General features: G+C 46.8%; 1 protein-coding gene across 12 annotated transcripts; it reads right to left on the bottom strand.

Moving 5' to 3' along the window:
- Positions 1-14588: 14588 nt before the first annotated feature.
- LOC108627011 (4-coumarate--CoA ligase 1-like) lies at positions 14589-25320 on the bottom strand. Of its 12 annotated transcripts, none has more exons than XM_026815259.1 (11): positions 23899-25119; positions 23617-23825; positions 19616-19941; positions 16976-17130; positions 16723-16848; positions 16413-16620; positions 15831-16312; positions 15586-15763; positions 15259-15480; positions 14909-15138; positions 14589-14843 (listed from the first exon to the last, which is right to left on the bottom strand). In XM_026815259.1, exons 4-11 carry the CDS (start codon positions 17018-17020, stop codon positions 14691-14693), a joined length of 1644 nt encoding a protein of 547 aa, XP_026671060.1. In that variant the 5' UTR covers positions 17021-17130; positions 19616-19941; positions 23617-23825; positions 23899-25119; the 3' UTR covers positions 14589-14690. The 12 variants fall into 12 exon arrangements, with proteins under 12 accessions (XP_026671060.1, XP_026671061.1, XP_026671056.1 ...); XM_026815260.1 differs by having other exon boundaries at positions 23617-23800; XM_026815255.1 differs by lacking the exons at positions 23617-23825; positions 23899-25119 and adding an exon at positions 25126-25320.
- Positions 25321-25431: the final 111 nt, after the last annotated feature.

The raw sequence follows: 25431 nt of genomic DNA, 5'->3' as shown, positions 1-25431 counted from the left end.
CGACGAACTTTCGCGCACGGATATCATCCTCGCGCTTCGACCTGCGCTCCCCAAACTCGCTTCCTCCCTCTCGCTCTTCACCTGTTCCCGCCCCGCATCGTTCTCGTTCCCGTCCCTGTCCCTCTCACGGTACCGCGCGTCCAAGTCCACCCGCGCCGCGCCGTCCCGACAACCCCGACCCGACTCGGTTCGCGCAAGCTCGATAATCTTCGTGCGAGCTCGTAACCTCCGTTCTAAGGATAAAGTGCAGGAACCTGGCCGAAAGGCAAGGAGTTGGGACCCCGATCGAAACAAGAAAACAGCCGTGGCGGAGGGTGGACTTGGGAAAACGTGCTTTTCCATTCGCGTTTCCGGCCGACAACGTCTAAAAAATGTGCGATACGCCTCAGCCACGCGCCGCGCCACGCTGCACTGGGAACTCGAGATTAAATGAAATCACGGGTCTCGATATCCACGGCCCTTTCTCTTACCCGACGGTAATTAACCGATATCGATCGCATCCCGACTTAATTATCGAAATTAATAAAACCGCGAATCACGAATGGATGAACTAGGTGTAATGAAAACATCGCTGATCGTAACTTTCAACGCTCACGATCACGTAAATAGGTCAAAACTAGGATAGGTAATATTCATTGGCGAGAGCATGGCGTCTACTCCTCGGGACAAACTCGATCCGAAACGAACGACGAGTTTGTAGTCGACAATGTCCGAAACTCGTGCTACCAAAACTAAAACGAACCCGATCCATGATCCGCGACCCGCGACTAGCACGGTTCGCGAAGTTCAGATGTCTCCATCGAATCGAGTAGAGAAAGTTTATTCTCGCGCGATAGAAAATCGCATGCCGTGAAGGAGAACAACGTACTGGAAACGTGTTATGTCGATCGTGATTCGATCGAACGCGATTTTCTCTGAATTGTCGTCGATAATTTCAGCCAAGCGACAAAAACGATCGAGTGAGATCTAACTTTTATCACTAAGATCAATATTTATCTACGAAACGATGATACGAAAGATAATTCTTGCGAGTACAATCTATATTTTTCCCAATTTCGTGAAGCCCCGTTCCATCGATCCTAGAGAATACGTTGATTCGAACCGAGGGAAGAATTCGCGAGATTTGTATTGATTCACCTTGCACGATTCCGCGGAATGGAAATAACGTTTTTGTTGCCAGCGGCTCCCGTATTTGCAATTTGCAAGGCACAAAAGAGTGGCGTACAGTTATATCACGTACATAACATACATTTATATCACAGATTGCGAGTACGTATGCATTTACTCCTGAAAAGCATGCATACTTATTAATATATGACCATAGGCTGTGTACCTATTCGCGGATTGTCGCGGATGAGAAATGAAAATTTGTAGAAAAACCTCGAGAGATTATATGACGTTTGAATCGGTTCTGGTTTCCCCCTTTTGCAAACAGCTCTATTTTGTCTTCCATATATTGTACATACGACATGTAACCTTAGCTATACCTAGCCGTTTCTGTGCCTAAGTAATTACACATGTGTATAGAAGCGTGGCATCTGCGCGCGTAAACTTATGCGCGGAGTATGGTGCCATGTCGGGATATATCCCTCGGATGGATTCGTATACGAGGACTCGCGATTGTTACACCGAGTGGCTTCGACGATAAAGCGATATAGGCTTGCATAGTATATGCACATACACGTGTACTTACGCTCGTAGCTTCTGTCGTCTAAGTCTAAGGGACCGCCAAGGATAATCGCGAGAGTGAAAGCGGGGTCGATTGAGAACGCATAACGAGATTAGTAGCGGAGTAAATGAGTTTAGTAGGTATGATTTCGATGGACTCGGAAATGGTACGAGAAAAGTTGAATATCGGATATGAATCGAACGGTGTAGGCGAAATATTTGAAGATAGAGAAATCTATTCGTAAAGGAGGAGGTTGGACGAACTTCTCTAAATTTACTCCCGAAGCTGGTGACTTCGTAAACGTTCCCCAAAGTCCCTCTCGTAAAGCGGAAAGCGATTGGAATCCGAAAGCGGGTAAAGCCAGCGAGTCGGAAACGCTCGATACGGCACGGCAGTCCACTTTTCGGTTTCGAAAGGGAAACGAAGAAAAAGAAGCCTGATATGGGAACGCTTAGGCTACCCGAAAGGAGGAGAGGATCTTCTTTCGCGGATTTTGCATCGACGTGGTTCATCGATATACCTGTTCGTATTACGCGCTGTCCTCTGCTCTACGCGGAATTAATCGGGCAACGTTGGTCATCCTCTCGGTAGATTCCTTTGTTTTTACGATCGAGACGTAAGAAGTCGACGTTCCGATTCGTGGCCGATCCATTTTCCGTGGTTGAAAAATTACTCCGAGATTTGTGTCATGATGCTCCTCCTCGGAGGGTAGTAGGAGACAGAGATTGTTCGATCGTTCGTTAAGACGGTGACCAAGCGTAACCTCCGGATATAAGTTGGGAGGGACACGAACGTGGGTCGTAACGAGGACTCGAACGGGCGGTGGATTACCATAATGCTGCTATTCGAGCGCGTCCGATGATTTTTCGATACGAGGAGGAGTACGATCCTACATACGGATACGTGTCCGTAAGGGTGATGACACGGCCGAAAACGATCGTAAGCTGGAAATTCGAAGGCGGAAGTTTGCTACGGGAGTTTCGCGTTTATTCGAGTTTTATCGGGTCGAACGCGTGCTGTGAAGAAAAGACGAGGAATCGTAATTTCGTGGCAAGTGAATCGGAATGTGGCTCTGCGGCCCGGCGCGCTGGGACGATACTTGAAGACTAGGAACTCGAAATCCGTGCGATCAATTAATCGGCTCGATGCCGCGCTGGATGGGTTCATAAAAGGCGATTCGATGGGCCATTAATCACCATAACATCGCGATTCAGTCGCTTAAAATGCGAATACCCGCACCATCGGTACGATCTTTGAACTCGCCGGCCGGACCTCTCGATGCTATCCACGTTTTGGTCTCGTTCTTCGGGCTTTTAGGTCCGGTCGGCCAGCGCGGTTTCAAACACGAATGGATGCAGTAGTAAGTACCACGGTAGTTATAAACGTCCGCCTGATTTTCGACGTCTCGCGCCGAAGACGAAGCACGAGAACCATTCGTCTCTCGAATAATACGCGAAACGGGTAATTCCGGCGTTAAGGGATGAGTAACGAGTAGTCGTAATCCTCTAAATCTCTCGAGAAACATCTTTTCCTCGGTGCCGGTTCGTCCTCCGACTTTCTTTTTCAATTTTACGCAGAGATAAAAGCCGAGGCGAGTATTCACGGTCGGTCGCAAAGCGGGGAAGAAGCTAGGATAATGAACGCTTCGATTTGCTTTAATTGACGGATTTCTCGTCGTTAACAAACAACTATGCAGATATTCTCTTCTCTTCCGCGGGGAACGCGTTTTATTTGACATTTTCGCATCGTTCGTCGCGTACGAAAGTTACGATAAACATGGGATCGGTATTCGACGATAGGAACAAGAGGCGCAGCAACACCATAAATATCTGTGGATCATGGCGCGTCGTTATACCGATAAGGTCGACGCGATTGTTTTGTTCGCTCGTGTGTAATTAATGCGAAACGCTGCAGCATTGTCAACGATTTCCGTGTACGTAGCCACGCATTTAAAAACATGTATACGCGAAATGCGCGGCTCCATTCTCTACCTAGGCGCCGTCGCATCGAACCGAGTTCAAGTATGAAGAAAATAAAGCGAAGAGCGAAAAATATCGAGCGCATAATTTGCCGATTGTATTGGCTATATAGTCAATCCCCAAAGTTAATGTACTTTAGAAAAGCATTTTTTAAAAAGAAATCAGACGTCGGAAGAAATTTGCTAATAATAAACAACAAAAAAAAATTTTCGATTTTTCCGAGATTTTTCCAAGGGGTACCCCTTCAGATTTCGCGAAATTTTCGTTTTTGGCCAATAACTCCCAAACCGTTGAATCTACGGGAAAATTGCATAGAACCTTTCTTGTAGAGGACGACGAGATCTATAATTCCTGTATAAAAACTTTTCGCTAGCGTCAATAGTTTACGAGTAATTTGCATAAAACTGTTTTTTCGTTTTTCGTCAATAACTCGTAAACTATTAAAGCTAGCGAAAAAGTTTTATATGGAAATTGTAGATTTCGTCGTCCTCTACAAGAAAGGTTGTATGCAATTTTCCCGTAGGTTCAACGGTTTGGGAGTTATTGACGAAAAACGAAATTTTTTGTCAAAAGTTCGCAGTTTCGACGCTGGAATGGTCGGATTTTGTCAACATCAATAAAATGCTAAATAATCATACTTAACTCGTTAAATACTCAAATTAGAAGAAAAATACATAGAATCTTTCGTGTAGAGCACGTCAATAGCTACAATTTTTGTATATACGTCAATAATTAATTGGATATTTCCTTCTATACTTTTTAGCACGTAGCTATTTATTATTAGCATTGTTCTTCCGACGTCTGATTTCTTTTTAATTATAGGAAATGCGTTTTTCTAAGGTACATAAACTTTTGGGTTTGACTGTATAGCCAAAACATTCTTAACAGCTCCAGACAGCGTTCTCATCTATGTACATGCGTACGTATATATTACGTGAAGTACATCCTGGTTGCAGCCGTGTCGTCGCGCTTTTTTCGTTCATCCTTTTTCGAAGTTTGCGTTTTCGTGGAAACCGAAACGCTGCGCGCCGTACCGTGCTGGTCATAAATTAGCTATATTGGAATCGCGAAATCCTCGTTCATGAATTACTCGTCGTTTTAATCGACGTTCGTGCCCCTAAATTGCTAATGAACGTTGCCCAAGTACCGATTTCCAACCGATGCGATAGATGTACACGTGTACGTGCACGGGTGCACTTATACAGCTGCGCGACGTACTTATGTATACATATACGTATAATCGAACGTCTGCGTCGAACAACGCGAATTCGCAAACGCTGCTCCCTCGAACCAGGCCCGCCTCTCTTCCGCGTCTTCGTCTAGGAAAACGAGTAAAAATAGGCGAAACGAGCGGTGAGGGGGTGCGCGCGGAAAGACGGATGACGATGAAGGGTGAGAAAGCGGCGCGCGAACACGGTTTTCCGAGTCGTCCGCGAATTCGAACAAACGCGATCCCGTTTCGACGTTCATCTCCGGCGTTTGGAACGAACGCTTTGTCGCGATACGATCCCGCGACTTTCGCGATAATAAATCCTGCTACGTCATAGTTCGCTGATTCATTAATTCGTCGGGCTTTCCCAACAAATCGTCCTCTTGTTCTCTTTCATCCTCGACCCGTTCCCCTCCGCTTCGCTCCTTCATCGACGGTTCGCCGCGCTGCATTTCCGCCTCTGCTCTCTCCCATTTCGGTTCGTTCCTCTTCGATCTTCGACGCGAATTCTACCCGCATCCATCATTTTTCAATTTCGATTTGACCACGTTGCGCGCATTATAGGTATATCTACGTGAACCTATACGTTCGCGTTTCTTACATACTCATCCGTGTGCGAGGCATTCGTGTGAATTGACGAAAGATACCTACGTAAATGGATTTTGCCATCGCCGAACGAATTGTAAAAAATATGCGTGCATATACGCGTTTTGCATCTAGACAGTTTCCCTTAACGAGGAGAGAATTGAATGAGAACTCTGTTTTAATCGATCCAAAGTGGAATTCGCTGTAGGGGAGAAGAGAACTGAGAGGAACTTGCCGAGTCATTCGTTGCCGACTACTTCTATTTTGCCTTCGGCGATAACCGTTAGTTAATTGATAATGCGGGAGCGTAGTGAAAACTTTTGGAACGTTTTCCATCGCGTCGATAGTCACACCGCACTTCTACACGTACCGGTAACTGCGTGTCTATACCCGTACGCGCGTATCCTCTTATTTTCGTGGAAAACGATTCCAATGCAAAATTTCCGAGAAGTGGTTCGACGCTAAAGTTCGCTGGGTCGTAACTTAATTAGACGTTCGACGAAAGATTGAGCGTGGTGTCGAGAAACCAGGAAAAGCGAAAAGTACTGCTGAGAACGATTCGAAGCGAGGACGAGATAAAAGGTGAATTTAGCGAGTCGTAAATAAAAGTGAGAGAGAGAGAGAGAGGGTGCGTTTTACTTAGCTCGCGTGGGACTAGTACTCCTTAGCAAGTACAAACGAACATACGTACGTATAATCGTCGACTTTCCGAAGGACCTCGTTTAGCTCGTTGGTTTTAGCCTGTGAATGCGATCGGTGCGAAATCCTTTACATTGGTGGGTCCGCAGAAACTTTTACTCTTAATCGTGCCCGTATCTCGCGGAAGTTGTTTCCGAGCAGGCAACAAATCGGCTTTAAAGGTGTACGCTATTATAGAAGAGATTTCGTGCCGTATCTTTGCGGCGTATACTTTCCCGTGCATACGGTCTACAACGTAAGGTATGTACGTAGTTACTTGCTTGTTTACGCGACCGAGAGCGTCAATCCGAGACTGTGTAAAATTCGGAACATGCATTCGTCGATCCTGTTTCATATTCCTGTTGTGCGCGGCGGCGACTAACTGTGAAACGCGTATAAAGCGATTGTCCGATTCACGGGAACGTCGAAAAAGGACTCGACGTGGAAAATAAAGAATTACTGTGAACAGAGGAAAATAAAATAACGGGATAGGAATATTTTCGGAACGAATACGATCGCGGCAATCGCGAGCAACGAAACACGAATTAACGACGCGCGTCTCGTTTATTGTATTAGCTTAGCCGAACGCGCGATGCATCGTTTAACTGCCGATCGATTAAATTCAGCGTCGCTTTCTGCGGCTCGTTATTTAAACGAGAATTCGCGTCAGCTTTCTCCCTGTCGCGTACCCGCTACCCGTTGCAACTAACCGTTACAGTTACACGTATGTATTTTAAAACGATTCGATGACACACACACACACAGACACGCGTGTATCTACGTACGTACGCGACAATTCGACATCGCGTTTTAACGAACAGTGATATGTTCGTCGGCGACAACCAAAAACGCGTTCGTTACATCCGCGTATATATCGAGCAATCTTAAGGAAGAGAGAGAGAGAGAGAAACGAAGAGAAAAACGGAATCGCGCGAGTTGGCTCCGAGATAAAAACCGAGGCACGCTTTCGAAGGAAGCGACGAAGGACGAGAGGCGTAAGGCGTAAGGAGAGAGGTGTAAGTGGCCGAAGGAGATTGCGGGAGTTTCGCGGAACAGAAGGAAAAAGATATGAAAGTGGAAGTAGGTAGTAGTCGGTTCAGTCATAAATCGTACAGTTTGCTGCACGGACGCGGAGATAGGGAGAACCATTTCCGGGATACGAGCTACCTCTTTCCTCTCTCTCTCCCTACCAACGATGCGACGCAACGGTTTAAGAAGTTAATCATTCCCGATTCTTCCTCTCCGCTCGTCGTTCCTCTGCGTTGAACCGTTTCTTTTCGTTAAGCGATTATCGAACCCGAGTCAACTTTTTAGCCGAACCAAATTTACACGGCTCCCGGTTTCCCGAATCGCTTTTGGCTCGGAATAACTTTTGGTACGCCGCTATTATATTCCCGTAAGGCCGGACGCGCGTCGAATACACGCGTTCGCCGTTTAAAATCGTTGCGCCCTTTATCGAGATTAAATTCCTACGAAACAATCGTTTTCCAGTTTCGTCCATTTCCGTACTTTCCTTCCTTTCCGTTTTCGATTAATCGTTGATCGTTAAAAAATTGAATAAGAAATGACCACGACGGAGGCTCGGACGTTAATGTCGTACATAGACATTTGCATGGTACATATTTAGGCGCGATAGCTTACGCGGGATTACGCTTTGGACTTTGGCCAAGTACATAGGTACCGTGTACATATTTGCGGCGCGTTATTGCATAAACATCGCGCGTTAACGTTGCTACTCGAATTTCAATTATTATCGACGCAGCCCCAGTTGTAGCACTCTCTCCCAATTACCCTCTTTGCAACGGTGCCTTCTCTTCGCACTAGATACGTACTCGTACCCTGCGGCCCGCCAACGATAGATCGATAAATCGTTTCAATAACGATCGGCGACGCAGCAGCGGCCGCGTGACACGCGTTTGGACCCGATTTCAATCACAAAGGGGATTAATCGTCTCGTTTCTCGGAATTTTTACCACTTCACCCGCCTCTTTGTTGGTTTACCCGTTTCCACCGTTGACGCTTCCTTTCCCCTCGCTGCGTCCTGCCCTCCAACTTTATTTATCGTCCGTTGTCGTTCGACAAATTAATTTACAGCCTCTTCCCCCTTTCATTGTCCAAACTGCAAACTCCTGATCAGTCGACCCGTTCGCAATTCGTATACGTGCTTTCATCTACCGCGTTTGATGCATACAACAATGATAATAAGACGAAAGATATCTGCTCCGGACCGGTGTATCCGTATCTTTAGAAGGAGTTGCGTTCTTGTGGTTGTTAACTCGAGCTCTCGACCAAGTATCTTCGCGTCCGAACTAAATCGAATTCTTCGGATCTCGCGACTTTGGCGAAGTTCTTCCAAAGAGGTGGTTTTGCTTTCGCGTTTCCAACGGATGCTGGACGCGCGAACCCCGCACCGCTGCCTTGTACTCGAGCCACGAGGCGAAATCCATCCACACGGAAAGTTCATTTGACCCGAATCGAACGTTATCGAGGGGATCGAGTTTCTCCGAATTCTTGATATTGGCCTTGGCAAGGTACACTCGACAGGTCGACTTCCTTGCCCCCGTGCTCTTTCTCGGTCTCCAAAATAAATTGGTTCCAATTTATTTCCTCATAAATTTTCTTGCCACTCGACCTCTTCGTCTCGCTCTTTCTTCCACCGATAATTACGCGAATAAAAAACGTCGAGAATTATAACGTATCGGAAGTGAACGAACAAAATGGGATCGAGTCATAGGTCGAAGAACGCGTGCACTCGTCGCTATCGTATACGATGGGAGACTCTCGCCTTTCTCTCGTCCGATAAGTACCGACACGCACCAAGATTTTCGAGCGATTCCGGTCGGTCGTAGCGAGGCGTCTCGAGGTTCCCTCAGGAATTTCTGGCTCCTACAGGCCATTCCGGAGGGAACCGCGAACCTCTAACACGAAGCGCTGCGGCGAACCGCGAGTCCGAGCCTGGAATACAGTTTCAACCGAACGAGCTATTCTCGTTGTCTGTACCGGGTAGCCGTTTCTCGGTTTGACTACGGAACTACCGACGCGAACGCGTTTCGTGGAAACACCGGTCCGTTCTATCGAAACTCATATCGCGTTCAATTGTTCGTTTCCCTCTGTATAGGTATCGGTCTGTTAATCGGTATTCGTCGTTCGACAACGGCTGCCGCTGGTCGAGACGAGATCGAACGGAGGGAAAGAAATCGTAGACGGAGGGGGGTGTCATCGTAAATACCTCGGACGTCGTTTCCGGAGAACGGATTATGGGAAACGGGCTCCGATCTGCTACCTACCTAGCTACCAAGCCGGAAGAGAGCATCCACCGAACGAGAGAAAGCTACATGGACCGTGAACGAATCGATTTTCTGGATCCATTCCCTATCGGTACGGCCCAGGCCAAGCCTGAACAGCGTTCTCGCGCGATATTAACTCGAACGGTATTCAAAAAGGAAAGAAGGAGTACCTGAACCATTCTGCTTGTGCCGGCGGCCCGTCGTTGGTCCATTATTATTTACGAGGAAATAAATAATCGAATCGGAGACCGTTCTTGCGTATTCGCTTTTGGACGAAGCGAATATCTCACGGTGTAAGAGTCTCCTTCGTACATGTCTAAACCAAAAATTATTTGTCGTTGATCGCTCTCCGTACGACCATCGAGCGTCAACGAATCGTTCGTTTCCGTGTAATACTCGCGGCTTGAGCAAGAGATTTAATCGGATATCCACTTAATTTTCCGTTGTGAAAATCTATTCGAGTTTCCACAACGAGACAATTGTACGTCCGATCTCTCTTCCGGAACCTTTCATCGTAGCTCTCCGCGCGCGCGCGCGTCTCGTACCTTCTACCGTTCCTTCCTTCTCGATTCTACCTCGAAGGAAAGCTCTTAATCTCCTCTCGATGTACGAATAGATTATTAAAGGTACCGCTATATTTCTCTCCGTCTATTGAGAGTTTACTCTGGGATAAAAGCGAGTTTTATTTCGCAGAATGGATAACGAGGCGGATGATAATTTTCGTTAAACGAAAGGAGTATGGAACGGAACGGAAAGAAAGGAAAGCTCTGTTTATTTAAGCCTGTTTCCTCTTTAATCCTATCGTGCTTAAACTTGCATTAAACGCGTCTACTTACGTTGTATAACCAGCAGTGTCGTCTTCGCGATAAAAATGAACGGACAAAAATCACATTCGTCCAACTTCTGACTATTTACCCGGCACCATCTCATTGTTTAATCATCGATCAGGAATTCGCGATAGTTGAAGGAAAAGAGTAGACTGAGAGTTTTCCGTTCGATTTTGTTTGCGCTAGAGAAAAATAAACCGTCGGATATGGATAAATCCATTAATGCTAACCGCACTGGTTCATAGTTCGCCGAGCATAAATTCTATAGAATTTTTATATTTATATTATACTTGTATGCTATTTCCCGTCCGAATTTTTTGAACGGTCGGGATTCTACAAAGCTTACAAGATTTATTTTGTGATTTTTTTCAATACTGATAAAAAAATCTATCTGCGGTTGCAATATAGAGATGAGAGTCTGTATGTGTCTGTGTGTGGAGTCAGAGAGTGGAGAAGGATGCGTGAGTTGGCTTATGGCATTTGCACCGAGAAGAGTAATAGTAGTTTTTCATACTTAGTAATCTGTCCTCGGTGGCACTTGGCGCGTAGGCATATCTAAGCTGATCATCGTCGAGTGTGACTAACCATCGCTGATTATCCAACGATGCACGATCGCTGATTATCCAACGAGGCCACTTGCGTTTCTTTAGTTTCATTCGTGGTGGCCATTAGCGGGCAGTCAGGTCCTACTTAATGCCGGTGCTTAATTCGTCGTTCGTGTAGCCTCGAAATTGAAAACGCGTACGCTGGTAGCTCACCGTGTGTACAGTGTAATATAATTACTCTAATTAATTTAATTACAATCTACAGTCACCGTTTTATGGTTAGTATCAGTCGATGTACGTAAGTGGTGTTCGACGTACGTAAAAAGTGATGCGACGTACCGATACGTGGCATCATTGCGCAATTTTATTTGCTTTCTTCGCTTGAACGACGTGACCTTTGACCCCGCGAAAGTAGTTTTGATCGATGTTATTCTGACGACGTGTATTCCTGTTCTTTGTCGATCGAATGTCCTTCGCCGGGAGTTGCGAATGCGGCGAATGTCGTTTATCTTCTGATTTGTTGCAAGAAAGATAATGTCATTCGTTTCCGACTGAAATCGTAATAAGAGGGTACGGTCGAGTTGGACCACGCGGAAGCGTCCTGCCAGTGAAAGAGGTAAGCGATCCGGATCGAAAGCGAAAGAGGAGCGCGGTAATGATATTTGTAGCGTAGCGGTCTGGTGGTCGGAGATTTGAATAATGGGCCCGCATAATGGATGGTGCGTCGAGTACATATTGCCTCTTTGGTCACGCGAACCGCGTCGCGTCCCGTCGCGTTGCACAGAGCTCGGATAAAATGGATAAGGGTAGTTCTATTTCGCAGAGGCGATTCGATCCCATTGCTAATTTCGCTCGTCTATGGTTCACCCGAACACCGCTCCATTTTCTCACCCTTTTAAATTTAAACGATTTATTTTTTGTTCATTCTCGAGGTAATCGTCGTCGTCGGTTACGATTCGATCCGATATAAAACGAAACTAAACTTCAGCGTGTACGAAATACCTTTTTAGTAATACAGTAGCGTGGGTATATACTTGGCCATTTTTCCTCGGACATAGTTTACCCTCGTTTGCATCATTGTAAACTCAGAGTTATAATTAAATTATAATTCTATCAAGTGGAACTCAGGGTAGGCGGTTAAAAAAGAGACTTTAATATGTTCCGTAAAACGGTCACGCTTCCGTTCTTAGGTGCAGGAATATTCGAGCGTAATCGTTTTCTTAAATTTCTTCCACGCATTTTCTCGAGCTCCACGTTCACCGTCTTACGGCTCGTTAACTCATTCCACTTTCGCGCGTCCCCTTACACCTCGTTACGCTTAAAAACATCGACTTTGAGAGCGGACACGGTCGCGCTGCGACGTCGAGCGACGAACTAGCAACGAGAGAATAAAAGTCTTGCATCGAGCGTAATGGGGCAATACTGAGAGAACGGGAGACATTGGCGCGTGATTCATTTTCAACTGTATTAGGTTTGTACGAATGAAACGCGAGGCGATATCGAAAATTTCCGGAGGGAGCGAATCGCGACGGGCGTTTCGTCTTGCGAGGGAGACGTCGGCGAGGGCAGGAGAATCAGTGAAGGGAACGAGCGATTCGCGAGAGTTTGCGTTCGCCGGATGTTCATTGTGTGACTCCCGTAATCAGACTTGGAAGTTCGAGTCAAAGAGAAACGCGGATCTCGGATGAAGGAAACTCCCGCACAGGAAAATCAGCGAGGGATTAGGTAATTACTATGGCAAGTGCGGTGCCTATAGTAGGTGCGAGTACGCGTACACGATGGGTTACAGTAACGACGGCATCGATAGAAATTAGTTAGTGTTAGCTGCTGCAAGACGGCTAACTAACTAAATACATATAATATAATAGCTGGGTGGATGATGGATAGGTAGATAGGCCGATCCGTTGCTTCGCTGTGGTTTCTAGTCTTGGATCGTTTCATTACATCGTGTAATCCTACACCCGGAGCTGTATTCCTCCGATATATATGGAGTTATCGGGACCGAAAAGTTACTCGTTATCCTCTAGGTATTACGTTCTCATATTGATGTTACGTCTTGTCGAAAATCATGAACTTAAAAATAGACAGGGCCTGAATGAGGAAGAGGAATTGTGCGTCGTGCATGAGTTACAGGAGTAACGCAAGTACAAAACTCCTTTGCGTTTGATTCTTTTTGAATCGAAACTCTTTTATCATATTCCTGACGTCCGACATCTGCTGCCTCGTGATAACGGCTAATTTATTACGCGTTAACAAAGACGAGTCGACGACGAATTCCCACGCATGTCCTTTTACTACTTCGGAGCGAACGCAAATATCCGCGAGCCGATATAATTTACGTCGCGACTCTCCTCTCGGATTCGATTCGATATCCGTGTCGTATGTACGTAGGCGAATGGCAGGTACTGTAGCTAGATATCTACACCTATACGTACTCGCGGCGCGGCAATAACCTCGCGAAATATTTGAAACATTTTTTATCCGGGCCAGAAGAGCGATAGCCTAAATCCGGCCGGTAATATTCGTCTCTCGCTCGTGTCATGAATTTGCAATCTACAATCTACGATCCGCGGATATATTTATGCGCGGGATCGATCCGAGTTCGAGCCCACTCCAGCCGATCGGGCGACCGGCTCGCAGTTCAAAATGAATGCACGGATGGTCTGTTCCATCGAATATTGAAAAAAAAATTGATATCCGAATTTTCGGATTCCGATCCGACCGCGTCCTTTCGTCGTGTCGCCCGTCTCGGATCGATCAGGTCGGCCGCGAACGATCTTCGCGCGAGAAAAGGAACCGGTGAAATGGTTGATGATAAGCCGGATTGTGAAACGCAGCTAATTAAATTCCGTGGCAAGGTTCTGATTCGTGGTGGTTAGAATCCGAGAATGGCGAACGAGGAAATATCTGTCGGGAATATGAACAGGATCAAAGTCAGGGATATGGAACGTAATGATGCCACGGCCTAAAGTTCCTCGTCGTTCTCGCGAATAATGGGAGTAATTGGTTTGGGCTATAATTAGTTATAACAGCACTGTACTTGTCTTCTACGGGGCACCTGCGATAATATACTATCTGCAAACACTTATGTACATGCACGTATGTACGACTTCGGTCTACGGCCAAAGGCGGTAATCCGGTGGGCGTATCGTACGAGATCATCGGATAGATACCAATAGGTTTTTAAGAATCGCATTGGGAACGTTGACGCATTGCTCGTCGATCGAGTGGTCGACGACGCGGTTCGGTACGGGTTTACTCGCGAACGACCAAACTTTTTCGCGAAGAGTATCGTCTCGAAAGTTTGCCGACTTTCGAGTTCCCGGACTCGGGCGGATCTATTGAGGAACGGGAACGGGAAAAGAGCGGCAAAGGCAAATGTGAAGAAAAAAAGAGAATCGTACCGAACGAACGCAAGGGCTGCGCGAAAAGCAAACGTGCTATTGAAATCTCGCGAAAAGATACGCGAAGACTCGTCCAACTTAGCAGTTTGGCTATTTTTCTTGTTACCCATCTTTCCGCGTAGTCATACCGTTTTATTCCATGCGTTTAAAGTTTTAATTGGCTGGTCGTTCCTCGGCCTGACAAGCAGCATTTAATGGACGATTAAATAATGTAGAGACGAAATGAGGTAATGCATCACAATTAACGCGGCTACATAAAGAAATGAGTGCAGAATATTAAAATATTTGATATTTCCAAAGCTGCTGATTCGTTTAAACAAACAGTGAACAAACAGGATGTGCATAATACAAATGTACTGCATGTTAAATATAATTCATTTTATTACATAAGTTATAAGCACGCTATAGGTATATACGTATTATTATAATTATCGTAAATACAGTCGATAGTGGTGCAGTCCCTAGGTACGTCGATACGTGAAATGCGTACACGATTCGAGTAAACGTTACATCGCGACGCATAACATTTGTTTCAAATCGTTCCTCGCGATTTTCCCAGTACTCGTGCGTGGCATTTCCTTCACGAATTTCACGCTCTTCAGCATATAGAATTCTGGCATATTCTTCTTGAAGTAAGTTAGGAGTTCGTGTTCCGTTATCTGAGAATCGAGATTAAAATTGTAAAGAGGAGATCGAACTTCGTATCCTACGCGCGAATACTTGCCTCTTTATCGGGTAATTTTTCGACAACCGCGACTGGAAGCTCTCCTTCGATCTCCGACGGCACTGGGATCACTACGGCTTTGTACACGTCTGGATGCATGTCGAAAATGGTTTCCATTTCCAAGACGGATAAACAACAATCGTTGTATTTGATAAATTGCGAAGTCCTGCCAACTATGTACAACTCCCCGACTTCGTCGTAATACCCGATGTCGCCCATATGGAACCAACCTGTCGACCAGATGATCATGAACAATTGACTATTCGCGTCGTCTGTGCAGCTACAGACGGCAAATTATTTCATTTAAATGCCGAGCTTTCGTACTGGAACATCCGAGTTTCGATACGAACCTTCGGAGTCGATGGCATTCCTGGTCGCTATGGGATTACCTCGATACTTATTTATCCGCGTATTCGACTTCACGCAAATCTCGCCATGTTTGTTCGGACCCAGAGCCACCCCCGTCTGCGTGCACACCACTTTTAGTTTAATGCCGGGACGGATGAAGCCACAGCTGCCCGGCGTGCTGCCCGGCTTCTGTGCAACGATGACGTTCCCGATGTCGGTCGATCCTAAAACGCGCCACGCCTATCTCGTTTTAAACGTATCGTTTTCATCCTAAACGCTCGCGCATTTTAATTACGCATAGATAGTAGCACATGACAACGTTTCTGTACCGTACGCCTGGAGAGTATTTATCTGCGGAAGCTCTTTAATTAACGTTTCGTGAATATCGCGGCTAAAGGGTGAGCCGCCGAACCTGAGGGTTTTCAGCTTTGTCTCTCGGTAATCGTTTATCAAGCCGAGCTTATATATCTGTCTCAGTTGATTAGTATCGGCACCGTAATACTCTATCTGAAATGCGACGATGCACGAGTATAGTTTCTCATTTCCCGAACATACGCAATGCAGATTGTCTCACCTCATATTTTCGGATTATTTCTAAATAGTATTTGGCGCTCTGAGCGTCCTCGGCAATGACCCGCGTCGCGTTTGACCGTAACCCGCCCAACAAGTTCCAGAAGTAGGTGATCCATCGCATACCGGCTACGCACAACCAAACCCTGTCGGGAATCTTGGCGTAAACCGGATGCATCATCGTCTTTAACGCTAAATGAGACAGTTCCGCTACTTTTGGCACTCCCGTCGATCCCGATGTGCCGATCAATAGAGCAGCGTGTTTCGGATTCTCGATGTCCTCGCAACGAAACTTCTCGATTTCGGCCACCGTTTGTTCCGATAGAATCGCGTCAAGGGATTCCTCGTTGGGGACTTGGTCCTCGAAGATCACCCTTCTGATATTCGTAGACGTCTCGTTTTGAGCTTTGATCAGATTGTCTAGCGCGTGAGCGTGCAGGAATATTATTTTCGGCGTTACGATCGATAGAAAGTGACGGAAAGTGCCTAAAAATGCATAACAAGCATGATTTTCTCTCTGTTTTTGTTATCGGGGGAGAATTAAAGAGAGGAATCGGCTAAAGTTGTACAGTATAGATAGACGTACGCGCAGGTAATTGATGATATTCGATGGCGCATTGAGCACCGATGTATAGGCATGCCAAGAATGGTATGTAGTTTTCGCAATAACAAGAACTGCAGACCGCGACCACGTCGCCTGGTTTGACCCCTGCTTTCCTCAACCATATCGCGCATCTAACGCTCTTGTCCAACATTTCTTTGTACGTGGATTGTTTTCCCGTCGTTGCCTCTATCTACTTGACGATCGATTGTTCGTGCGACAGAGGAAGAGACAGAGTAAAAAATAAATTAAGCAGGAACGTCGAGGCTGAACGAGTTCGATCGTGTATCCGTACCTGTCCGATATGATCCGGCTCGCTCCTCAAGATTTCGAGAATTATTTCCCCGACATTGTCGTAATTTTCGGGATACGTCAGGTCATCGCCGACGAGTATGTTGTCCTTGATCTCGAACTCGAATTTCTAAACGAAGTTCTCGTATAGGTATTATACAGACAATCGGTGTAAAAAGCATTCGTACAGCTTAACAGCGATGTACAAATTATTTTCACACCGGTCGTAGGTTTGCGTTCTCATGATATCTCCGTACCTTCTCAGTTACCTTCTCGCGTTTCGCGGTCTTCACGTTAACCATTTTTCTGTTTATATTCGCGAAACACGATCGTCTTTAGTGTTCAATCAGATAGGTGTTTTCCAATGCCACTTCTGTGCTTCCACTGATCGCCTCTGATCGGTCGATGACGGCTATATACGATTGTACATCGTGAGATAAGATCGTTAAGATTATCAATCTCCTATGATTATCGTTAAATACATATACTTATATGCATCTAACAATAAGTACGAATCATTGCTTGGGGATTTGGTTATTACGTAACGTTATCGTGGTCCTCCAGATTTGTATTTTTGTGTACGTTGCGCAATGAGAGAGAAAGAACATTACAATGATAATCATTGATCAGCGTACTTTCCCACCAGCAATCGTTCGAATGTACACACAAATTCTCGCTAGGAGTTCGCCGTTACTTCGTATCGGGTAAGAAAAGTGATTCGATCACGATTGACGATATCGTCATTAGTACATTTGGAGAATGCGCGTATATGTGTAAACACGTCTCTACGGTCTCCGTGGTATGTTATAAAAATAGCATCCTCTCGAATACTTGCTTTTCAAATGAATTGGGCGAGAGTTGTTTTAATTAAACTGGTACCACTATATCGATAACCGATACGCGGTCTTGGTTGTCTTAATCAAATATTTTATTGCGAGTAACCAGGAAACCGAAACCGAACTTGACGATGCGACGAACGAAAAACAAACAATGGGACGAACGAGAAACGAGAATAGGGAATAAAATTGTAGGGGCTCGGTTCGTTAACAATCGCGTGGTCGTAGTTAGATAAAAATTACGGCTGTCGCGACAATAGTTATCTCTTAAGACGCGTGTCTGTTTCCACTGTCCGACTAGAAGAAACGAAATCTATTTCGCGTCACGGTCACATGTGTACGTACGCAGGGCGGAATAAGCAAACTTTGCGACGGGGATGTCTAAAATCCGTAACCGACTACGGGGCCGACTCGTATTTAATTGGATCATCGCTGGACGACTCCTAGTTCCAGAGTTCTAACCAATTTATGAATGCGGTAACCTAACACGAGATCGCACTACGTCACTATGCGTTAGTAGTTAGCCGAGTCGCATCCATGGTTCAGCGTCGCGCGCTTTCTCAACTTTTCCCGCATCGAACTCCGCGTTCTCTTCGCTTTTATCGAAGGCCTTCGACCCCGAGTCTCGAACAAGCCTCATTCCAGACGTGACACGCATCGGATCGAGTTTTCATCGGGTCCGTTAGAATAGCAATTGAAGTCGGCATCTGATTGCGCGTATAACGCTCGATAACGATAGGGCACGAGAGAGATATAAAGAGTGTACGAGATGTCGAAAGCGATACGTCCGAAGATTTGGAAACCGGAAAGTGTACGATATACACGCTCGTTGTTGGCTAACTCGTTATCGGTTTCTCGATTTCGTTCCAATATTAAATTAGCCGCGCCGCGGGATATACTATTCGATCATTATCGTTAATACGATCATTACGTTTTCGCAATTAAATCTTGGACGAGTTCCACCGGTGGCTAATCGAGCATCCTTCGACTCGCTTTCCCGGGGGATCGAGTTTCGGGGGTCGCCGAGAAAGTAAGATCCGGGGTAATCCTCTTAACAGGGGTATACCGTTCGACGAACGGTAAAATTCTTCGGGCAAAGTTTGGAGATCGTCGAAGGCTTCTGCGATTGCTCGGCGAGACGTAGGGTGGAAGTCGGTCAACGTGCAAGCTGACTCGAATCGAATTCGATTATTGAAACTGGGAAGTATTCGCGCGATGAAAATAAGAAAGATTCGCAAAGATCACGTCGAGCCGGTGAGAATCCTACGGGAAATCTAAGATTCGTTTGCCCACAGGTGTGTATCCCTGTCTCTGTCCCGACCCGATCGTTACCCCGTTCAAGTACTGAAGTCTGGTCCGTTTTCTCGTTCGTTCACGACATTTTTTATAGATACAAGACTGATATTCGTTCCACTACGTGGATCGAAGGTGGTCGTCTGTGCGCGTCTGTACGTATACGTGTGTGAGAGTACTTGAGCGTCTAGAATACGGAGTCTGTGTCTATAGTCTAGTCTAGAGTCTCTAGGCTCTGGCGATAGTCCGTAGCTTTCATCGCTCTCCGCTTCATCTTCCGGCCGGGTGACTCGGCCCGCCATTAATTTTCGTAAGCCCCAACATCCCATGGCTCCAATAAAGCGCAAATTTCTCGCTCGGCGATAAATTGTCCCGGTAATAATTACCATGGAATACAAATATTCGCTCGGCTTCGCTTTTTTCCTCGGCCGTAATTCCTCGACTAATAGTTTACGGCCTAACCGATACTAATTCCGGTGGTCGTACTTCAGTTTCCTATATTCGCGAAACGAAACGGGGATAAAAGCGGCTGCTCGCCGTAGCGTCGATAACGAATCGTTACGTCACCTCGTACCTCTTTTATCATCATTCTCCGAGAACGAAAGTCGTTAGGTCACCGGTCAAGCGATTCGGAAACGGTCGTCGTTTTCCTAATTGTAATTGTAGGTACTCGAAAGAGAAAAGGCGACGGAAAAAGGCGGATACTTTCTAGTTTCCCGATCGTACGATTCGTCGTAGGAACAGCGAAAGATCAGGCGTGCGTTTTACCTGTTCGGTATTTTCGGTCGATCGTCGTCCTCGTCGGTTCTCGGCACCGTAACCACGGATCCTGCGGTTTCCGCGGAGGAACCGTCGCCAGTGTTTGCGAAGGGAACCGTTTAATCGGTGTCAACGATTAAAGGTTCGTGGACGGACTCGTTGCCAAGAGTCGCGCGTCGTCGTCGTCGAGATAATTTACCCGTGAGTGAGCAATCGGCTTTACGCGAGCAAACTATAATTCGATCGTTTCCCTGATTACACGGCCGAGCGTCGCTCTACACGGTTCCGTTCCCCTCCCTGGCGTCCTCGTCTCTTTGAACTCACTTAATTGGGTGCTTAAAAGGAACGAGCGGGAAAGAATTCAATTTTCCACTCGTGAATGTTCTCTCAAGGTAGATGGAGGAAACGTCGCAAACAATAACCATGGCGTGTACCTGTTCACCGACGTTGCGCCGTTAAATACGCGTGCGTAACTACCCGAGTTGTGTGAAGTCGCCGAGTGAAAGAGCGAAATTAACTCATTTTTACGGGACGCGAAATATTCGATGTTCGACAACGCGTACTCGACCCCGCGTCCTCCGTGGCTACGCCCGACCGTAAATCTCTTCTTCATTTTCAACGTCTTTACTTAATTAACGAAGATCGCGTAATAACTTCCTTTGTTGAAATTAGCTGAGATTAATTAAAAATCCGACGGTATGTTTGCGGGTAGAGAAAAAGAGAACGGAGGTTAATTGGAGAGGAGCGCATTCTCTCGAGACCGTCGCGTTGCTTTACGTTTAAAATGAAGATCGCGTGCGTTCGATGATATATTACAATGGACACTTGGCGATGATTTATACGGGAAATTAACGGAGAATGGAAGACGAGGAAAATATAGAAAATACGAAATAGTCGAAAACATTTTTACAGTTTAACGTTAAGGACGTGATCTCGTAGACGAGGAGACGAGTACCGGCGTGTATTATGGAAGAATATGGTTGAGTGAGAAACGGGAAGGAGATAAGCGGTGATAAGGGGACGGAAGGAAGACGTAGGAAGGTGGAACAGCCCGACAGTGGGTATAAAGCAAGACGGGCTGCTGACTTTATACCTATGTAGATTCGCCTATTCGTGCCTGTGCAGCAGTTCTATCTCGAGGCGGCGATGAACGATCGCGGGCGAGTAGAAAGCGACGATAGAGGCTTTTTGCCACCAGGCATAATTTTAATTTACGACGGGTGACCGCAACAAAACGGGACGGGTTAAACATCATTTCCGCCGAATATAAATTTATTAAGAAAAAATGGTTGTTTTGCGTTTACAAATCTACGATACAGTCGCATTAAGTTCCGCGATAGTAGATATTAATTTCTATATCTGCGATCTCCGAAGCCTAAGCGCGAAGAAAATAGGCCGATGTTGATAACCGACGCGATTACGATATCGATCAAAAATATTTGGCCATCAGATTACCACACGTGGAACACTTTGCCAAAACTCGAGTCGCGTATAAACACAGATACGTGCGTCGTGCATGTACGCGGCGATCGAAGGTGAAAGATCGGAATTGAAATGTAATATAGGGTCGAGCCGTTCTCCTCGATGCGATGGCTGCAGAGGTCGAGGGTGGCACCGCGTGCCAATTTCCTCTCTGGAAACTAGAAATACAGCGGACTCGCTCTATCCCTTTCCGCGACTCTCCGCCGAAAGCAGGGAACGACCTTCGTTGTCCCAGCTTCGAAGGTTTGGCTTGCGCTTTATCGTCCGGCCGGAAGTAATTCCTATGCTAATCCCTCTGTGTCCACGAGCGGACCACGGGTCCGACTCCAAAGGGAGGTTGCGTCGCTAACTCGCTATTCCACGCTGGATTACGCGAAACCATACCGCTTTCGTCTTATTTGTACGCAAACTCGTTCCCACGATTGGATAATCCCCGTGCAATCTTTGCACTTTAAGCTTCGTCGCGATGTCTCTATACACACATAATACACAAGACCCCACCGATATCGACTTTAAGATTCTTCGTCGAACGACCTCTCAGTCCCGGCGCTGCCGGTTGGACACGGACGAAGTACGAGGCGTCGCATCGCTTCGTCTTTCACGGGCCCCTTTACGATTCTTTATAGACGCGATCTCCTCGATCAACTTCGAATTAAAGGGTGCAAGCACCAATTTCCGTCGCCAGGGCGCCATTTTTCCAGGACGCAGCCGTTTCAACTTCCGGCCCAGACGTCCGCTTCGTCGACGAACGAAGACGTTCCCCCCATCGCGAGCGAAAAGGCAAAGACGGAAAGAAGGAAGCGACGAAAAGAAACAAAACTACGAGGCGGCGTTCCTTACCGAGAGAAATCTCTTTCCTCTACTATCTTTGTCTCTCTTTTCTCTTCTCTATTTCTTCTTCCGACGTCGTGTTCGTTGTCCTCGTTCTCGTGGGCGATCGGGGCGAGTCCCGTATTCCCGATATCGTCCATGCAGCAGTCGGCGTTTCTCTCACCGAAGTACGAAATTTAGATGAAAAAAATCGCGTAACCGGAACAGCCAGCAAACGTTTCCCCCCTCGTTTCCGTGTAACGATACTGAGATCGGCAAGGCGAAACCGAAAGGATTTTCTCCGTGGAAACGCGAAGGATGCGACGACGCCGCACGTCGTTTCCGGTTCTCGACTTCCATGCTCCTCCTTGCTTTGTTCCTCTTTCCCGCTATCAGGGATCTTACCAACGACCTGGGAATTGAATTAGCGTACCTACGTTTACGCGGTACGCTACGATATGCCGTATACGGCGATACGATAATTAGCATCAACGTGAAACGCGAAACGCTTTAATTTCGTCGAAAAACGAAACGAATTTTAAGCGTAATATCCGCTACTAAAAATTTAATTTCGCTATTCCATTTGCGCATTTCTCGGTAATGCAGCCGCATAGAATATCATACCTGCGATTACAGTGGTACGCGTGACGAAGTGACGGTAAGAGTGCAATTTTCCGATTCTCGAATAGCCCTATATATTCCTGTCGAACCGTCGACGCGCCTGAAATAAAAAATTCGAAGGCTACTTTCGGACGCCCCTCGACTCTCGAGGGATTCTCATCGTTATTGAAACAATTTCACGAAAGGAGAGAGGATATGAACGGATATGTGAAAACGAACAGGAACATCGCGGAAACGTATCTTTCGTGTTTCGCGTATTTCAACGAACCATTTATTTGCATATGCAACGAACGTGCACGGAGCGGAGCGGAGCGGACTCTGTTTTAGCGTGGGTACTTGTACGTTTCCTCGTATACCTTCGCCGCGCTACTCTTTTATACGCGAGAAATCTGGTCCCGGTGAATTATCCAGACGTTTCGCGAAATTCGAATGTTTTGCAGCCGTTCCATCTCGCTTATCCGTTTCCATAGTACGTTCGAAACTTTCGCGCACTCGTCTTTCACCCGTTTCTCCGATCCGCCCTACGATTTTTTACGTCAAACTTTGCCGTCCTACGTTTACGCGGGACGTAATTAGCAAAGTTCGCGACGACACGACGCTACAGTACTTTGACGAAAGGATCGTTTTGTTTAATTTCGACTCGTCTCTATCGGTACGTCGGTGGAACGAAGGTGTGCCCCTGGCCGCGATTGAAATCTCGCTTTGCGATCGGAAGATAAGGACGATTTAAATAAAAAACACATCCGCTCGACAAACCGAGCGTGTTATTCGATTCGATCTCCTGCCCGACTCGCCAATTTCCTCCCCGAATACTCGCGACGACGTAAAGCTAACGAAAGGAGAAAGTACCTCTGTTATTGTTCGTTCTTTGCCGCAGCGGATCCACCGCCGCCGCCGCCGCCGTTTCTCGCTTCGTCGAGATTTAACCGAGAAGCGTTTTCAAAATTCACAGGACGAGTAGCTGCTCGTTCTCGACGCGCTCGCCTCGCCTCGTCTCGTCTCGTCTATCGTCGCCGTCCGCCAATCCGGCATTTCCATTCCTCGCTTAAACGTGCTTTCTTTTCGACTCCCCTTTCCTCGATCCTGTTTTCGCTTACCTAGATATTTCTAGACGCCTCCAGATTTTCTCTAGCCCCCTCTCTTTCCGACGACCTCTTTCTCCCCATCTTTCTCCGCATCGGTCGTATCACGACCCTTTCCTTCATTCGGTCTGTCTCTCTCTTCTACCCCCGTTCCTTCCGCTGGCACACCGTCGTTTGTGTGTGTAACTCGACAGAAATTCTAGCACGCCGCACCGAGGAAGCGTCTTGATATTAAAGGACCGCCATAAATTATAAGGCTTTGGGCTCCGAAGATTCTCCGGGACTGCTTATATTTACCCATTTCGTTCGTTCAGTCCTCGTTTTCGCCCATCGACCAGTCTACCCCCCTCGGCTACGAGGAATCGTTGGCTTTTCGCAATGAAAACCAGCCGTTGCCTCGTTACAGCGTTTTGCGCCATCGCCCGAGGTCTACGTTCGTCCGCGGGACAGCTGAGGCTCTCGTCTCGTTTCGCAGAACGAAAGAAAATAGCGGAAAATCAGAGGTACGAACGCGCGGAAATTAGCCGCAGTCTGCATGCGCGAACGCGAATTAAAGCTGACGTAATCGAGTCGCGACTCGGTTGCGTGGCCATCGAAATAAAAGGAAAAAGAGGAAATGAAAAGTTTCGAATGCGAACGCGCACGCATCGGACTGGTTCCAGTTTCAGAGATCCACTTTGACCAGTGCAGCGAGGAAAAAACGATTGAACCGCGATGGAACGCGAGCCGCGGATCCATCGCAGAGGGTCGGTTTCGGTCAGACGTGGGATCGCGGATCGATTTAGGTGGTCGTGCGCGACTGAAACGGAGTAGAGAGAGCAGACGCTTCCCGCGACCGGATGGATAGAATAAAAGGGAATTTTACTCCGCGAATACAAGGCTCTTTTGCCCCAAAATTTCACATCCGAACGCTTCTTCAATTCGCAACGCGTCGCCGCCGTCCCGTGGCGTGGTGGTGCAAACCGGCGACGATTAATTAACGAGCGAATCCGTTCGCTTGTGTTTTTCATTATCCAAACTGTTGTCCCAACACTTCGCGACACTTTTATACCGCGCGTAATGCTCGCATCGCTTTAAATCGTCCATCCATTCGCTTTAACGTGCTACCGCGAACAAGCTTTACTGAAGAAGGCGGGGCTCCTGTTCCGCAAACCACGAACCAACGGACGCGAGAATATTCTCGTCATAAGTATACTTTGCGTGGAGACAGAGTAGACCGCGAGGGCTGGTCATTGCTCGAACGATATCCCGTCTATCGAACGAACGGATTATACGTCGCGTCGCGAATAAATCGGATCTTCCGGATACGCATGGAACGAACGGAGCTGGTTTTCTCTCTTTGGTCTCGTTCAGAATCTGGTTCGACGCGACGACGACGCTAGGCGGTTCCTCACCGAACAGGGAGTAACGGCAAGAATTTCATCCCCGTCCGTTTCCATTAGAAACGACGAATCGCAGGTCCGGAAGTAAATTCCGGGATACCGATCGAACAAAATTTCGATACGTTTCTACGGATAGGTTTACCTGTATCAGATATTTGCAATATATTCCAGTTTAATGGCTTCCTGAGGAAGGGATAAGGAAAAAACCTCGCAGAACGAACAAACTGTTATCCGTAAAATAAAGTGGGCGATCGTGCACTCGCGGTATATACGTACGTACGACGCGTATCTACGTATGCGTGAGTAGCGTAAAAGGGTTGCGAGCGAGACTACGACTTGCACGGAGAACGAATGAAAACTGAACGAGGCGGAAGACTGCTCGTTACGGAAGCTTAAAGCGTCGCGACTCACGCTCCGCTGGGGAACTCGTTAACGATCGATGCGGGGA

Source organism: Ceratina calcarata, unplaced genomic scaffold, assembly GCF_001652005.2.
Source record: "Ceratina calcarata isolate Rehan_Ccalc_2016 unplaced genomic scaffold, ASM165200v1 scaffold436.2, whole genome shotgun sequence".
In the NCBI taxonomy this organism is placed as follows: domain Eukaryota; kingdom Metazoa; phylum Arthropoda; class Insecta; order Hymenoptera; family Apidae; genus Ceratina; species Ceratina calcarata.
Note: the sequence above shows the minus strand (reverse complement) of the source record. Positions and strands in the feature narration are given on the sequence as shown.

What these genes read in the sequence shown, in the direction of transcription:
- LOC108627011 (XM_026815255.1), bottom strand. Translation starts at nt 17,020, where the DNA reads ATGGTTAACGTGAAGACCGCGAAACGCGAGAAGGTAACTGAGAAG. An exon ending in GCGAGAAGGTAACTGAGAAG is followed by an intron (nt 16,849 to 16,975) that starts GTACGGAGATAT and finishes AACTTCGTTTAG; the next exon opens with AAATTCGAGTTCGAGATCAA. An exon ending in AGCCGGATCATATCGGACAG is followed by an intron (nt 16,621 to 16,722) that starts GTACGGATACAC and finishes ATCGTCAAGTAG; the next exon opens with ATAGAGGCAACGACGGGAAA.